General features: G+C 36.3%; 1 protein-coding gene across 1 annotated transcript; it reads right to left on the bottom strand.

Annotated features, from left to right (window-relative positions):
• Positions 1–4,989: 4,989 nt before the first annotated feature.
• On the bottom strand, positions 4,990–12,643 carry tbx22 (T-box transcription factor 22). The gene is made up of 8 exons (XM_028814661.2): positions 12,195–12,643; positions 11,407–11,551; positions 11,061–11,162; positions 9,765–9,939; positions 9,358–9,522; positions 8,048–8,112; positions 6,697–6,782; positions 4,990–5,605 (listed from the first exon to the last, which is right to left on the bottom strand). Exons 1-8 carry the CDS (start codon positions 12,355–12,357, stop codon positions 5,031–5,033), a joined length of 1,476 nt encoding a protein of 491 aa, XP_028670494.2. The 5' UTR covers positions 12,358–12,643; the 3' UTR covers positions 4,990–5,030.
• Positions 12,644–16,692: the final 4,049 nt, after the last annotated feature.

The following is a 16,692-nucleotide window of genomic DNA, read 5'->3' as shown; positions in this document are numbered from 1 at the left end:
TTTGATGGGCATTACAACTTATTCCATTATTAGGGGAATTACAACTTGACTATTATTATGTCTTGTCTACACCTACTCTGTACTTTAGATCAAAAAGCTTAAGTTGGCTTTTTGGACGTTGAGTTAGGTAACTTATACGATATAAGGTTGGCACACCAATGGTGCTAGAGACAGGGATTTAGAAAATTGAGGAATTTAGTAGCAGAGAAGAGCTATGGTACATTTAAGACAACATATGAAATAAGTTTAAAAAATATGTATTACATGTTTTTAGTACATGTAGAGTAGAATCTTGTTCTATCAGTACACGGGACAGTACTAGTACTAAAGATGAACATACTTGCTTAAGGCCTTTGTTTCTTAGCTAGAAATTGTCATGGGAGACTGAGGAGGACAATTTAAAAGAGGACTGGAAAAGCAGTGCAAGTAGGCAGGCACCTTAGAGCTGCCATTTTTTCACGTTTTTGTTTTCAAATTACAGAATTTGTTTAGCTCTGTAACCTCCACATTTATTTCATAATTTGCTTCTGTCTACTGCATTTTGGTGTCTTCTCCTTTAGGGCAGCACTGTTGGAACTTATACATACTCTCACTCTATCTTTCCCTTGTTAGCATTTCATTTATTGGTATACTGGCCTAGTCTTTATGGAGAGACTGTCTAGCATTTCTTTTATAGGAACACTAGCAAAAGGACTATGGTTTACGTCAAGTGCATGGCGAAACTCCAGTCTGAAAGTTAAATGTCATTTTAAGTTATTATACAGAGCCTATTTATTCTGAAAAGTTAAACCATTGACATTTCAACCGAGGTTAAAAAGAAATGTCTGTGTTAAATTTTACAAAAAATTCAGTTAAGTAAGCAGCAAGTGATTTTCTGTTTTTTTACCCTCCTGTGAGCATTCCTGCCTCACTGCTGGGAAGTTGCGCAAGACGATAAAGATGACGGCTATCTTAAAACGCTTGGTTGAAAAAGAATACCACACTTTTACTAACTTGATTCTGTAGTGTAAGATAGATCTAAAGTTGCAATAATGCTAGTCAAATGTTAAGCATGCGACATGGCCAACACAAATCATTAAAACCTACAAGGTGGCAAAAAGATCCTAGGGTAGAGGCCAATGCAGAGCAATGTAATGCAGCAAGAGTGAATCAAATTATAGATTATTGTGAATCCTAAATATGTAAGTGTGGCTTTCTGAGAACAATTAAAATAGTGAAGTTAACGGGGTGCTTGCAGTGTGTTGAGTGACAAGCTAAGAAGATTTGTTAAAACTCCTAAGCAATGGTGAGATGTAAACTGCCACATGAGGGGTGACGTGCTACTCCAGCAGGGCGGCTGTTACGAAACTTATGAAGGAGTGATGAATATTTTTTCATAGCTCCAAGTAACGGAGGCCAGGCAAGTGCTGTAACAGACAAAAGTGCACAACTACATTATGTAGAATACAGCCAAAATGGTTTGGGTTCATACCAAAAAAATATCATGGAAAAACACTGTTTAGTTTATCGGTTAACTGTGCCCAAGTACAGTGGAGTGACTGCTATGCCTTATTTAATTTTTCTTTCTTCAAGAGAGAAAACAAACTCGGCCAAAATGCAGAATTCATCAAGTAAGAGAATATGGATAGAAGTAACTATATGACATTGCTGTTAGCAGTCTGCAATATTTCCATGTATGTATGTATGTATGTATGTATGTATGTATGTATGTATGTATGTATTGTGGTGTGTGGCCGGCTAAATATTCCGGCCCTCACCGCTAGGTGGAGCTCTCTCAACAGTGTGGACGTTCCCCGAATTCCAGCAGGGCCTCATGGACTATGTAGTTTATATGCACAGCCCTGCTGGATACCATGGGGACCACCAGGAGTCGCTGTGGGGAGGCTGCCGGACTCTTACTTGCCCTATAACCCGGAGGTGCGTCATAATCACATGACAAGAGGAAACGACGTGCTTCCGGGTTGAAGAAAGGAGCTTTTTATCCGACCCGGAAGTGTTCATGATCACATGGACAGAAGGGAGAAACACTTCCGGGTCAGGGACTATATAAAGGACTCTGGGAAACCAGTACACTGAGCTGAGCTGGGAGGAAGGGTGGCGAAGTGTCTGGGAGTGTGGAGGATTAATTATTGTGTGTTTATTGATTAGTTTATGAATATTGTGGAGTGGAGGGTGCTTTGTGCGCTGTATTGTCTAAATAAAAGTAATATTTGGACTTTTACCTGGTGTCTGGAGTCGAGTCAGAGGGTTCAAGAGGACGACAGCGACCTCAATCTGCAACAGTATGTATGTATGTATGAGCTCAGTTATTTGGCTATTATCATTCCTAGGAGCCTGTTCTTTGGAACAATTTAACATCCTGTCTTCAAAAGTGAATGTTTTAGTTTGTTTATGAAAATCAGTCAGAAAGAAAGCATTTCTGATTCTTTAGATAGATAGATAGATAGATAGATAGATAGATAGATAGATAGATAGATAGATAGATAGATAGATAGATAGATAGATAGATAGATAGATAGATAGATAGATAGATAGATAGATAGATAGATAGATACTTTATTAATCACAAGGGGAAATTCACATTAAGCAATCAAGCTCCTTTCTGTGCTACTTTACTGTCTTGGTAGATGTAACTTCACTAGTGAGACGAAGGTCTAAATTCTGCACAGTCTGAAAATATGAAGAAGTATTTGCTTCTTGCTGGCATCATTAAAGTGGAATGTTGCCCATTTTCTCTTTTATTTGTCCATGGAGAAGATCAATGGAAAGAATGTGTGGCGTGATAAATTGGTCTGATTTTTGACTTGTACTCATCGCTGACATTGTGTCTGATTCATAGAGGGCCACTAATATTTCAACAACACCCTAATCTTTCCAGTTTTTCATCAGTGATTGTACATCAATTGCCAATTACAATGTAAAAGGATACTTTTGGTATTTTCAAGTTATTTCTTCACAGATGTGCTATAATATGCATTTGCGATGCAAAATTGTGTTCTAAAGCTAATCGCTTTTTATAAAATAAAAAAAATATCTTGCCCACACTGCTGCTTTACATTGTAGTCTATGGAGCACAGAGGAAAAGCTGAAAAGCTAGGACAGTCTTCAAGTATTTATCTGTGTCTTGAGATTATACACACATTGTAAAAGAGTTTACACATGTCATTTTTGAACAAAAAAAACCCACCAATGTTATGAGATTCATCCATTTTAAAAGAAGACTAGCCATGAGTGGTAGCTCAGCACTTAGTCTTCCTGTGCAACAAACTTTCACCCCCTGATGTCCTCCCGACAGATCAAATCGCAGTGAACTTTCTGTGCCGCGTGGTTCATTTTGTTCTGATTTACCTCTGTATTTATGTGAGAATTTGCAGAAGCAAATAAAAAATGTATCCTTATCACGAGAAAAAAAGCACCAGGAATATACAATAAATTGATTATTTCCAGATCCCTTTTGTTGTCACAAACATGTGTCGGAAACACAGAAGGCATGGATCAATACTTGACAACTGTTTTGGCTTAAAAAAAATGGACGTTTTCAAGTTTTTAAGCTTTTTCTCTGTAAATTTGTAGAATGCACTTAACTTTAGAACACAATTTTGTGTGGAAAATACACATATCTCATGTTTGTGAGGAAGCAACTTTGATTTGAAAAATACCAAATTTATCCTTTAACAGAAACTTAAAAGTGGGGAAGTTGCCTCAAAATGTGCCATCTTAAACAAAGAACTAGTGTATATTCAGAATTAAAAACAGGCTTACTCCATTGAACTGTTCATTTCCAGATCCATTACATGTTAGCTTACTGTGGCGATCAAGTCAACAGCATACCATAAAGTGAAGACAAATATCCAAGATATCAAACGTTGAAGATCAAGCAGTTGCTAACATGTGTAAGAATATGAATTTGGCAGTTTTCTTGAACATTCATTGCAGTATTGTGAAAAAGTGAAAAAGAATTTGTTTAACCTTAGAAATTTACCATTAGGCTTATAAAACATTTTTGTGCATCAGCTTCACAGACTAAATTCTTCAACATTGCCATTATGATGTAATGGAATGCTAGAAACATTGGCAATCACACTTTCATAAGCAGTGAGAAATCGGTTAATGAAAGTTTTAAAAAGTTTCTCAAAATAACAATCTTTAGAACAGATTGGTGTTTTTTCTAGGTTTAGAAAAAATAATTGTATATAGGATCATTATTATTATGTGTGCCGAGTAAAGGGAAAATTCTAATTTGTATGTGATAATCACCAGACACCATGTCGCCATGTGCCATGATTACTGTGTAAAACAGCCTTACCTCGAAACCTCCGCCTTCCTTACCTGAAAAACCTCAAAACACAGTTGTCCGCACATAGCAGCAACAAATTATATGTCAAATGTGGTTTCGATCATTTGTTTGACGTTATGTGAACTATTCATGCAAATATAAACTCCACATTTTCCCCATAGCCTATGAAAACATCCATCAAAACATCCATCCGTCCATCCATTTTCCAACCCACTGAATCCGAACACAGGGTCACGGGGGTCTGCAGAAGCCAATCTCAGCCAACACAGAGCACAAGGCAGGAACCAATCCCGGGCAGGATGCCAACCCACCGCAGTCTATCAAAACAGCTTTTCTCAAATGTATTTAGAATTTCATTTACATATATTTCTCAGTTTCCCCCTTAAATTTGACTTTCAGAACTAAGGGAAATGTTCTGTAATTCAACAATATCAATATAAATAATATCTTTTGATACACAGATTATTGTTTTTAATTTTGCTTGAAAAAGTATAAAAGACAACTGGTACAATACTTTTTATCATTGGTTGTAACTCTTTTTACAATTTGTGGCCCTGTAATGCTGTAATTGATGCAAGATGCTGTAAAGGTGAACATGGTCCATATACTGTAGTACTCGATAATTTAATTTTATTCATATAAAAAATAAATTTAGCTCCCTGTCTTCCATTGATTTTCTTTTCCATCACAAAAAAGAAGCAGAGGAAGCACCAGTTCAAAAGAATATTTTCATTCAAAGTAAATGATAAGTGGGCGAATTCCAAAGTTTATGACACAGTTGTCCCTCTCTAGGTGTCAGTGGCATGGCTTCAGCAAGCTTGAAATGCCGCGTCATACTAGACAGTCTTGATGCCATTGATAGATCATAGTTACACAAACTGTAATGGGGCAGAAGAGAACAAGAGTCCTGTCGGAGCTGCGATGCTGGGAGCCCAGCACTGCCAGCCTCATGCATCCAGCGTAAATAAAGATGCTGTGTTGGACCTGGCAGCTCCTGAATGCATGGGCCCTTACAGTCCACTCCCTTCTTTTTATCTCTCAACTGAGGAATACTGAAGGATTCCAGAAAAGGAAAGTCAGCAAGCACTTGTACCCCCACAGAGCCACTCTCCTGCAGTCTATCATGGTCAGCTGGACTGAACGGGTGACTTCCACCCAGGCTTGGAGAGTACAACTTGTAGGAAAGAGGTATGGTGAGGCTGTGCAAGGATGTGTTTGAACAAGGCAAGCCAAATGAACAGGGTGATGAAGGCAGGCCACTTATAGAAGGTGGGGTCCCACAGCTCAGAGGTGATGATGTCCCCCTACCTGAAAAATTAAGCCAAACAAATAAAGTATGAATAAGTATGCATGATCTTTCATTTCATCCAAAACCTTTGTCCTATGGGAAAATAAACCGATGTGTACTAGTGGACATGGTGTTGAATTCTAAGGCATAAGGTACATCATTCTGTTTCTCCTTTTGTCCCATTGTATGACTCTTAAAAATTCAATTCATCAACCACTGCTCCAGGTATATGAACATAAATGAATAAATATTCTATAATGTAGTTTGATCTTGTAAGTCTCCTTGGAAAAAGGCATCTGCCAAATGAGAAATAACTGGCAGGATAAAAAACATTCTAACAAGTAAGCAATTTATGGATTATGTAGGGAAAAAATGTGTTGTAAAAAATATAGTGTTTAAAATGAATTATGGCTTTACATAGAAAGTATCTGTAAATATCAATGAGAAAATATTTACTGTTCATGACTGTTAAAAAAAAAACTGTACTCTTTTTTTTTTATAGTTTAATCTACTGTTAGAGATACTGTTTCCTATATAACCTCCTCTCAAGCCCACTCTTAATTCAATTCAGGATCATGAAATGCCAGAGCCTGTTCCAGCGGCAATGGATACAAAGGGGGGAGGCGAGTCTGGAGAGGGTGCCAATTTGACCTAAGACACACATGGCCATATGTGGTCAGCTTGGAACCACTAATAACTTAACACACACGTCTGGATCTGTGGAAAGAAAATGTACACATACACCGGGAGAAGGTGAAGACTCCACTCGGACAGCAAGCCTCCTGCTGGGTTTGAAAGGTAGTAATGTGCGCCACTGTGCCATTGGTTTATATCGATATGTATCAAACATACTAAAATGATTTTTCATTTTATTTTATTAACCATTTCACCTGATAATGTTGTTAACATATTTCTGAAATACTTCCTCAATAGACCTTTATCACAATAACTTAATTTGCCTCCTTGCATTATTTTCATCTTCTTTAAAGAAAAAAATGATGAGTACAGATAGGCAAAATGAAGCATGCTGAATTGATCTAATAGACTCTGAAACACTAGTTCTAGTTCACTTATGATTAAAAGTTCACAAAGAGCTATTAAAGCAGATTACCTTGGGCCTCCAAGCCAAAGTGCTTCAAGTCAAGACTAAGAGGGCTTCTCCAAGGGTAGGTTTCCAAAATCCCATCTAAAACACCCCTGTAGGGAAAAGAAAATTACCAGGTCATAATAGAGGACAATGGAGTTCAAACCTACAGTAAGAATAATACAATGGCTCTAAATGTGGCCAGTTCTATTGACTTTCCAAAATTCCAGATTTGACATAGTTGCGATCTCAAATCTTCTTAAAATCCAAAACTTAAAATAGTACTTAAAACCACAAAGGAGAGTTAAATTTATACAATCTGTTTCTATATGCTGTAGTAGTAACATGAACATTTGTTTTAACTCCAGTTATGTGTAAATGTACTGTATAGTTCTGAATTACTGGAAATGAAAATCACATAACATAATAAGAATAGGTAATAAGTAACGGGGTTAAGCAAATGTGGGTATGTGCTCAGGTGTGCCCTGTGAAGATGGGTGCCCCATTCAGCGCTTGTTCCTGCACTGCACCTGATGATTTGGGTCAGATTTATTTTGACCCCTCGTTGCCCTGTATTGTATTGAACAGGCTTGACAGAGAATGGATGGTCGGTTTCTACCTGCAATTTTAAATTCAAAATATTCTATCATGCTATACTATATACACATATACAGTGCCGATGATAGGTTATTTTGCACCGTAGGCCAAGCTTACTAGTGCACCAGCCGACTGTTCTGTACCTAACCCGTGGAGCTGTGTATTCCCCCCTTTATGCATTACACCCTAGGCAAATGCCTAATTGGCCTTAATGGTGGCACCAGACCTGCATACACCGACAAGGGTAATTCAAACAGTACTATGTTTAAAACTAGTGTATTTGTGAGATCTTTAATACTGTGCTGTTTTAATAAATGTACTCTGGTTATGCAGGGTTATGGTGATGTAGAGGCTAGTGCTAACATCTCATAGATCCCACTTTGGGATCAATTCCAGCTTGTTCCCATTGCCTGTGTCGAGTCTGCACTTTATCCTCATGTCTGCACAGGTTTTCCACCCAAAGACTTGTGTGTTACGCTGAATTGTCCCTGTATGAGTCATTATGAGCACATTCTGTGATGGACTGGCACTCAGTCCAGGATTTGGGGAGTATAAATCTGAACTGGACATATTGGATGCACTTAATACATCAATTTGTGGACATTAAAAAATATTATGTTCTTGTTGAGATATTATTTTTCTCTTTTAAATGAATTAACTCAAGAATGAAAATTGCTCAAAGATTGGCATACATTATGATACGCAGAACAATATCATCCTAGAGTCAGGCTGCACTTGGCAATAACAGAAACTTATAAGTAAAAATATATTTTTTTCTAACCGGTTTCTTCCAGGATCTCTGAATCCTTTAGCAAAAGGGTTTCTGTCAATTTTAAGCTTTGTAATCTGTTGGGGAAAAAAAGGAGATAAAATGCATTAATACAGCAAATAATACTGACTTTTGGCAGAGGATAGAAATATCACCACCTGATGTGATTTGTTTAAGAAAATTATAAGCCGTCAGTTTAAACAATTACAATAAATAATCCTCTACCTCACAAACAGTAAACCATCAGCCAGAAATTACTCAACTGAAAATTCCAACAGTTAACTAAACATTAGTCAACCAAAATGCAACTGTCATTAACTTTGTTTCAACAGTTGGATTTAAAATGCACATTTAACAAACACTAGAGATGCCGCAAATCTCTGAATACTAAACTATATGTTCATATATACGGAAAAAAAGACAAAAACTATTTGTATTTTACTGGTTTCTCCAGCGTATTCTACTTCAATAGTCAAGAGTCTGGTGGGACACTTAATTTATGAATCCTGCAGATATAAATGATAGGGAATTGGACTTGTTGTCAGGCCGTTTTTAATGGATCCTAGCCATCTAAGGAAATACAGATCATATGAACGGGCCATTCAACCCAACAAAGCTCGCCACTCCACTCCACTCCACTCTCCACTTAATTCTTTCAAAATCAATTCTGCCAAGCAACTTCTATCACTTTAAACCAGTAATCTTCAACAGCTCAAATAATGGACAACATGAACTTTGAAAGGGAGAAAACTACAGAACATTAAGGGACAAACCTACAGGAAACAGTTAAAATAATATGTCAGATTCCTGCATCAATATTTTAAACCTTAAGTTCATAAACTATGAAAAACAATGTTTGACCTGGTAAAACAAGTTTGGTAAACATTTAACATTCTCTCTCTTAATTTTTTGACTTCAATTATTTATAAATCTAATATGCAGAGGAGCAGTTTTGTAAAATGCAGTAATGACTGAGTTGATGTTTTGTAATTGAACAATAACATTAGCTGTGACTGTGTTTGTAGCAGCAGGACTTTACCATTCGTATCTGAATTCTGATATTCAAAGTAAAATTTTATCTAAAGATATTTTCATTTTGCAATCCTTCTTTAAATGCTTTTATGTTTTAATGACATTTAAAATAACATGTCTAAATGTTAAGTATTCTGATTTACGTTTGGCCCATTAACTAAATAATACCAAGCAAAATAGCTCAATGTCATACCTTTTGCAATTGACAGAATTATAAAATTACAGTTCCAAAGAAGGATAAAGTAGTTTTGGAGACTCATTTTGCTAAAACAGAATCATCTCTTTCTTACCTGCTGGTTTTGGTAAGCCGTGACTGTAGTGAATTCGGTTTCTTTGAAGATAAACGTCTTTACACCTTCATCTGGAAGTGAATGAATTTGTGCCAAATCCAGTTTTGCGCTGTGCACTATCACATGCACCCGCGGCTTGTACTTATGCATGGACTGGAGAATTATCTGAAAGGGAGAAATTCAAATATGAACTATTATTTGAGCAAGAAGTTGTTATTTACACCATGTAACAGTTAAGTACTGCATCCTCAAAAATAACTGCCAGTTTGTAAAATGGAAACGCTGACCTTTTGAAGTTACGTAAACCTGTGAAACATATTAAACAAAAACTGTCTGGCAATCACATACATTTAATAAAAGGTTCAGCAAAAAATGTATTTGACAGATGATGAGGAAGGCACACCTACATGACCTTTGTCGTCCATCTCATTGTTGGTGAGTTTGACTCGATCAAAACTGATAACCTGCCTCATCCATGTCTCCCCAGAGCAGGGCGAGTCAGGGTGGATGTATAATCTGGGTGTTATACATGAATGATCAGTGTTCCCCGCCACCATCCATTGGGAGCTGTGGTAAACATACCTAGTCAGAGAAATAAGTCATTTGTGTCAGATGATGTTACTAACAAATCACAGTTTCTGTTCTCCACTTATTTTTCATTCTCTCTGTATCAATTTCTTATATAGATATCCAGATGTTTTTAGCTTTTTTCTACAAGCAACACACCCCTACACTCTTAAAGATAAAGGGGCCCAATCTGTCCTTCAGAGTGGTGCCATAGAGGAACCGTTTATGGTTCCCGAAAGACCCATCCACATGAAGGTTTCATAAAGAATCTTTATTTATTTAGACCCACAACAGGCTCCCTGCACTATATAATCATGAAGAGATAGATGGTAACAGATTTGTGAAATACCAGTGTGTTTATGATTTTAAAAGGACTCTTGCTGCATACAGTAACACTGGCTAAGTTCAGGCTTCCATAATCTGTTTGTGTCCTGCTAGGCAGCCTACCACATGTTAAAATTTCATTTTTTTCCCTTACATATTAGGATTTTTTTTCATAGCACAAAGATCCAACTTCATATGTAAAGAACCCTTTTCAGAATGAAATGGTGTTTGGTGAACTGAAGCAATAATTTTGCAAGAAACCATACAACCCAGTAAAGAACCATAAAGTGCCATTAAAGAAACAGTATTATTAAGAGCGTATTTATTATGATGAATGTTGTATGCTTAACTGTTATTCAAGAATATTTTATTTTCTTGAATTAACCGTTTTGTTTTGGGAATTTTACAGAATTCTTCATTGAATTTGCTAACACCATAGGCAAATAAAAAGCAACACATGAAAGCCAAAGGATTATCGTATACCATCAACAATTTTTTTCCATACTTCAAATTCATGCAATATTTTTCTTTCATTTCCTGAGTATTTTATTTTTCGGTTGATCACTTGCCAAAGCATGACATTAATTGTTACTTCCAGGCTAATTTTACAAAATGTATTTTTATAATTGTTTAAGCCTTAAAGTTACGTTTACACATCTTTTACTGTGAAGCAAAAATTAACCATACAATGAAGATTTTATTTAAAATTAAGTTATCTAAGGACAACATCTTACACCAAGAGATTTGGAAATGCTGTACGGTTAAAAGTAATTCACAAAATTATTTTAGGATAGCTACTTGCTGTATCTTACCTATATCTCTTGGAGTCTACAGGGATGATATCCATGGCGATGTAGTACTGCTTAAAGGGATCCAGATCTTTCACTTTCACCCTTACTGAAGGAAACATTCTCCTGTTTGGTAAATAAATATTTACAGTTTCTTTCCAGTATAGGAACTGATTTCTCTGAGCACTTTACACACATTAGAGTCCGTATCTTGCAAGCTCTTACTCCACATGTGGCTATGAAGCATTATGCTCAACTCATAACAAATAATGCACCCAGCTTAGTTTGACCAGGAATTACAATACTTTTAGCAGGTTTATCAGTCAGCATAATTGAAAATGTTGAATATTTCAAAAGTTTTGTTGTGTACCTGCCAGCCTTAGTGATGATCATTTCTGTTCCAATCTCATGAAACCTCTTCCATAGGTCCAGTCCTTGCAGTTCAACTTGGACATCCTTCTCAGAGTCAGAGCAAACAGCTTTGCACATCCCTGTATCACTTTTCCTTTTCTTTCCTTGCCATCGCAATAAGAATAATAGCAATAATTTTTATTTTATCTAAGGGTAGTTCAGTTAAAACACTGTATAATTACAATCTGAATAGATTTTTGAAAGAAAGAAAGAAAGAAAGAAACAAGTTTGATAATCATCATTGTCCCACTTATAACAGGCAGTGAATAATTTTAAGTACTAGGCAGAAGACAAAACAAACCCAATGATACAATTATTCACTCACACTCATACCAGTCTCATAATATTATTTTTCATAACATAAAATGGAAGAAATTTATTAGTTTTGTTTCTAGATTTCATTATTTCTCATGTATGTTTTCGTTCATCTACGTATTCTTCTTACTTAATAACACTTCAGAGTGTGTTTAAAAATGCAATAACGTGGTTCAAAACAATAAACCCTGTGCTGATCAGCGTGCGCCTCACGCGTCGCTTATAGCTCCTTGTTTTCAGTTACTTTATTTGTTACTTATTTGTAGCGATGGAAGTTATCAGTTGTCAACTTCTTCTAATTGAATCAGTTTTCTTCTGCGAGAATGCCATGTACAGTACAACAGTCATGCGGCGTGATAAGTGATGCTATGTTGCATAGTAAAAGCAAACCTTCATTTCGATATTGCGATTATCAAAGTAAACTCCACTCACCAGATTCAGTTGCTGCTGCGCTCCTGTCCGTTTTCTTTTCACACAGTAATCCCGAAGCTTCGTTCATGATTTTTTCTTTTTCTGTGTGGTCACCCTTCCTCTTTGGACTTTTACCCACTAGAGATTCAACGGAGAACGCGTGAGCCCGGGAGCTCAAAGCCATTCCTGATGCTGAGGTCTGTAATAAACACAGAAAACGAACGACCCAACCTTCAAAACAGAGATCCTGAGATTGCGTGCTTAAATCCGACTGGCCGACAACTGAGGCAAACTTGAAGATGTTTAGTAAAGTCCTTCAAGACGTCCCCCTGCAGGAATCACCGCAATCATCTATGTCACTCATTCATTTTATATTTTTTTTTCCTCCTCATTATGACCGGACCGACTTTCGCTATGAAACAGGAGAACACCACGGAGGGGGTTTGGGGGATGCTGGATGGTGTTAGGAGATACTATTGCATCCAAATAAAGATCACTGTGCAGAGGCAGCCTCTAGTGTTTATTTTGGAAATAGCTGCGGAGAAAAAAGAGAGAGAGAGAGAGAGAGAGAGAGAGAGAGAGTCTGAACACCAGCTCGCCTTTGGTCGAGGAGTGAAAAAAAGGATGAGGTGGGATAATACAAGATACTCGTTTAATGGGTAACTTAAAAAATAATAAGCAATGCAGGCGTAATTTACTTCAACCTTCTATTTAAAATCATACACAAATGTAATCCAGGTTTTCACTTAGTAATCTAAAGACTAGTAAATACATATTTGTTAAATTTTAACAACTTTGTTCCGGATGATGCCGCGATTTATACGTTAACATAACCTATTCGGTCGGCACCTGTCAATCGATCCTTAAGAATGAATGAATAAATAAATAAATCTGTAAAAACAAATCAAAAGCTCTACCTTCCTGAAACATTGTATTACGTAACGCAATTCTGCTGCTGCCGAGTAACTTCTGTTTCATATCAAAATGTATAATAACAGTGTTAAGTGTAACTTTTTGAGACGAAAGAAAGAAAAACAGCCTTCACCAACCGCACAGATTTATCATTTAGCTCCGGTTTGATCTTATATGTGTGCATTATTAACTTATTTTATTGATAGTGACTAAGTCAACAATTTTTATTTTTCTTTCCCTGGTTGTCCGCGCTATATACCAGTGACTTTGCCACGTCGGCCACTATTTGTTTTTAGCTACACAGTCCCAACAGCTGTTAGCCCAGCTTGCATCCTTACCATAGGAACTTAAAGATAGATATTTTAGGGCTCCAAACCTGACCTGCGCTTGACCTGACACTAAACGTAATGCTATACAGGTCAAATACTTGGAAGTGCTAGAAAAAAAAGAAATAAAAAATGGAGCGATACTATACAAAATTTATGACAGTGCACAGCGTGCTTTTCCCTTATGAAAGAAAGAAAGAAAGAAAGAAAGAAAGAAAGAAAGAAAAAGCATTCAACTGTTTCCCACTTTATCAAGACCATACAGTAAATAACAACATTGATACTTTTTAATTACTTTTATTTATGCACATTGGGAAGCCTTCCAATAAATAAAGCATTTCAGTACGGATATTCCTTTGATGTCATTCGTATAATCATAAACATCTTTAAAAGGCAGGATGTCATATTACCCCTTCATCGTTATTTTATAGTAATTACGTTTCGAACGTAAAATTACGTTAAGCTTAAATATCAAGTCACCCAGAAAATCACAAGATTTAAGCTTTGAATCCAGATAAATTATACACTTTTGCAAATTTTGATTAGGCCTATTCTGTAACAGAGAGAAGCAAAATGCGGCAAAGATGACACGGTGACGAACGTAAGTATACATCTTTGTTATAAGACAGCGCGCTAAGTGTGTCCATCTGGAATCGCCTTTCCTTCTTTTGTGGTTCACGAATGGACATCAGGGACTTTTGAAAAGCTGCAGATGATCGAACTTTCACAGGCGCATTGTTTCAGAACGAGAGTAAAGGATACTAAAATCAATCTGTAGGACGGATAATAACAATAATAAGATAGATAACAACAATAAAGACAGTGGATCCTTCTTATTCATATCCGTCGCTTTGGTGTTTGACCTTAAAGTATAAATTACGGTGAAGTTTCCACATACAGTCAAACGTAAAGAAAGGCGTACATATGAAGTAGCGGGACAATTTATTTTGGGCTTTTAAAATCGATGAAGCACCTGAATTGTTATGGGGTAAGCGGGTGCTTAACCGTTACAGGTTTGGGTGAATACTTTCTGCTTATTTGTTGCAGAACCACATGAGGATGAAGTTTGCGGAGCTGGTTTTAATGACAGGTTCAGAAAATTGAATTAGTGTCTAACATGAAATAGATCCGTTCACAGCATAACTGTTTAAAGGGCTTATTAAAATTGTTTTGAAAAATCGCAAAAATAATTATGCAGCCGGCAAAACATATTACAGCTGTGTTTATTCCACGTAGTTGGTTACACATGTGCAGCATCCGTACTTGTCAAAGCTTCTTTGACTTTTTTCGCTTCTTTAAAGGCTACAGTTTTGATGTATAAGGCATTATAAGTATTTTTAAACTTGATACTGAAAAGTATGTGTCTACTTTTAGATATAACGGATAAACTTCGGCTACCTGCAATAATGCATAAACCTATATAATAAAAAATAATAAAACAAGTGCAGAGTAAGATCCATTTTTAAACGGAAAACAAAAAGTGTAACAACAATGTTAAATAACCATCAGAAGAAAATCGTTCTTCAGACTGAGCCCTGGGCTGGCGCCCCGTCTAGGTCTGCTTCTAGCCTTACCTCGGGGTCGCCTTCCCAGCAGGGTTTGACAGAAAGATGTCTGTATGTGCAGCATTTTGTACAGTATACGGACTTATGGACGTACACTATGTACACTACTCGCCAGAACAACTGGTTTACAACGTGCAATTGTAAAAGAGGACAATTCCAGACTTGTTTCATCACCCAGTTTGTAGAAAATGTGTTTCCTGTTAAAGTAAGTCCTGAACAGCGCTTTCCCTTGTCATTTAAAACCTCACCAAACAGACTGGATGTTTTGGTTACCATTAAAGAAATACCTCTTGATCAGGTTTAATTGCTAACATTTATAATCACTTCCCAAAAGGGAAAAATACAGTTTCAAAGCATGGAGCCTTTTTCATAGCCGTTAACATAAACAGAGCAATAAAATGTGTGCTTAGGAGCTGCAACATGGAACTGCGGGGCTTATCGATTTGTAACACCCCACACCGCCAAAACCAAACAGACGCTATTTGCCAGTCTGTTTTTTTTTTTTTTTTTTTTTTTTGATAATTTAAAATATTCAACACAAGTGCATAACGGCAAAGTATTAGATACAGTTTGAAACTTCTTTTTACTGAATGACTTTTATATTAAATGTTATCTTCATAAATTGCCAATCAAAGGTACGAGAAATACACATCGATTCTTAAGATAATATTTTGAATTTCACATCTTAGCAATTTTTTCAAAGTGAGTACGTTCAGAATCAAAAAGCCAATATCTCACGAGTTCACTTCGGCTCATTTAAGCTACTTGTGTCTAAATTGTTTAACTAACATGTGGGCAAGTCACAAGTGAATTTGTCAGTATTGCTATCTATCTATCTATCTATCTATCTATCTATCTATCTATCTATCTATCTATCTATCTATCTATCTATCTATCTATCTATCTATCTATCTAGTATTACTCCGTGCCACACGGTACAAATGTGCTGTTCTAAAAGTGTATGATGAATGTGTTTGAAAATTGATCCACAGATGCATATTATTATTGTTAGAATTAGTATATAAGTAAAACAGTTCACGTGTTTTAAAAAAACAACTTCCAAACAAAATAGAAAATATCATTGTAATATTTGTTTACACTATTTGAAACAGAACCGAAAAAGCTTAAGAACTAAGCTGCCCTGAATTGGATTTGTGGCTTTCAAAAATTAATGGATGAACGGATTAAATGTTAAAAGAGTAAACGAAATTATCTATGCCTAAAGTCTATTTTTTAAAATAAAAATAGCACAATGTACCTTTAATGAGGAAAATGTATATTTCATACTTACAGTTCATGACTAAATGACTAACGCGACTGTAGATTATTATTATAAAAAATTGATTAATTAGCCAATAAAAAAAATGAAATTAAAAACAACGTTTTCGGAAAATCAAGACGTCAGTATATAACTTTATTTTTTCTGTTGTGAATAAATGTGTAAAAAGCAGCCTCGTGTGTTGTTCAAATCTGTATCCTTAACTTATAATACAGCGTGTATCCCTTTCATCAAAAAATGACATTCCGATTCTTTTTGTTCCCGTCTCGATTTCTTGAGGACTCGTGTGGAAGGTTAATTGACAAGACCCAAATTGTCCCTATTTAAGTGACAGTGCCCTGGGGTTGACTTTGTACGTGGACTGGACCCTAACAGACGGTACAGATAGATGGAAGTTTCCACCCGGTCTTCGTCTTGTGTCAGTCTGAAGATGCATT

This window comes from Erpetoichthys calabaricus, chromosome 12 (assembly GCF_900747795.2).
Source record: "Erpetoichthys calabaricus chromosome 12, fErpCal1.3, whole genome shotgun sequence".
Taxonomy (NCBI): domain Eukaryota; kingdom Metazoa; phylum Chordata; class Cladistia; order Polypteriformes; family Polypteridae; genus Erpetoichthys; species Erpetoichthys calabaricus.
Note: the sequence above shows the minus strand (reverse complement) of the source record. Positions and strands in the feature narration are given on the sequence as shown.

Excerpts from the sequence above, each read along its gene's own strand:
- tbx22 (XM_028814661.2), bottom strand. The coding sequence starts at position 12,357 with ATGGCTTTGAGCTCCCGGGCTCACGCGTTCTCCGTTGAATCTCTAGTG. Across the intron at positions 11,163-11,406 it reads ATCATCACTAAGGCTGGCAG|GAGAATGTTTCCTTCAGTAA; the intron begins GTACACAACAAA and ends TTTACCAAACAG. Across the intron at positions 8,113-9,357 it reads CGGCTTACCAAAACCAGCAG|ATTACAAAGCTTAAAATTGA; the intron begins GTAAGAAAGAGA and ends TTTCCCCAACAG.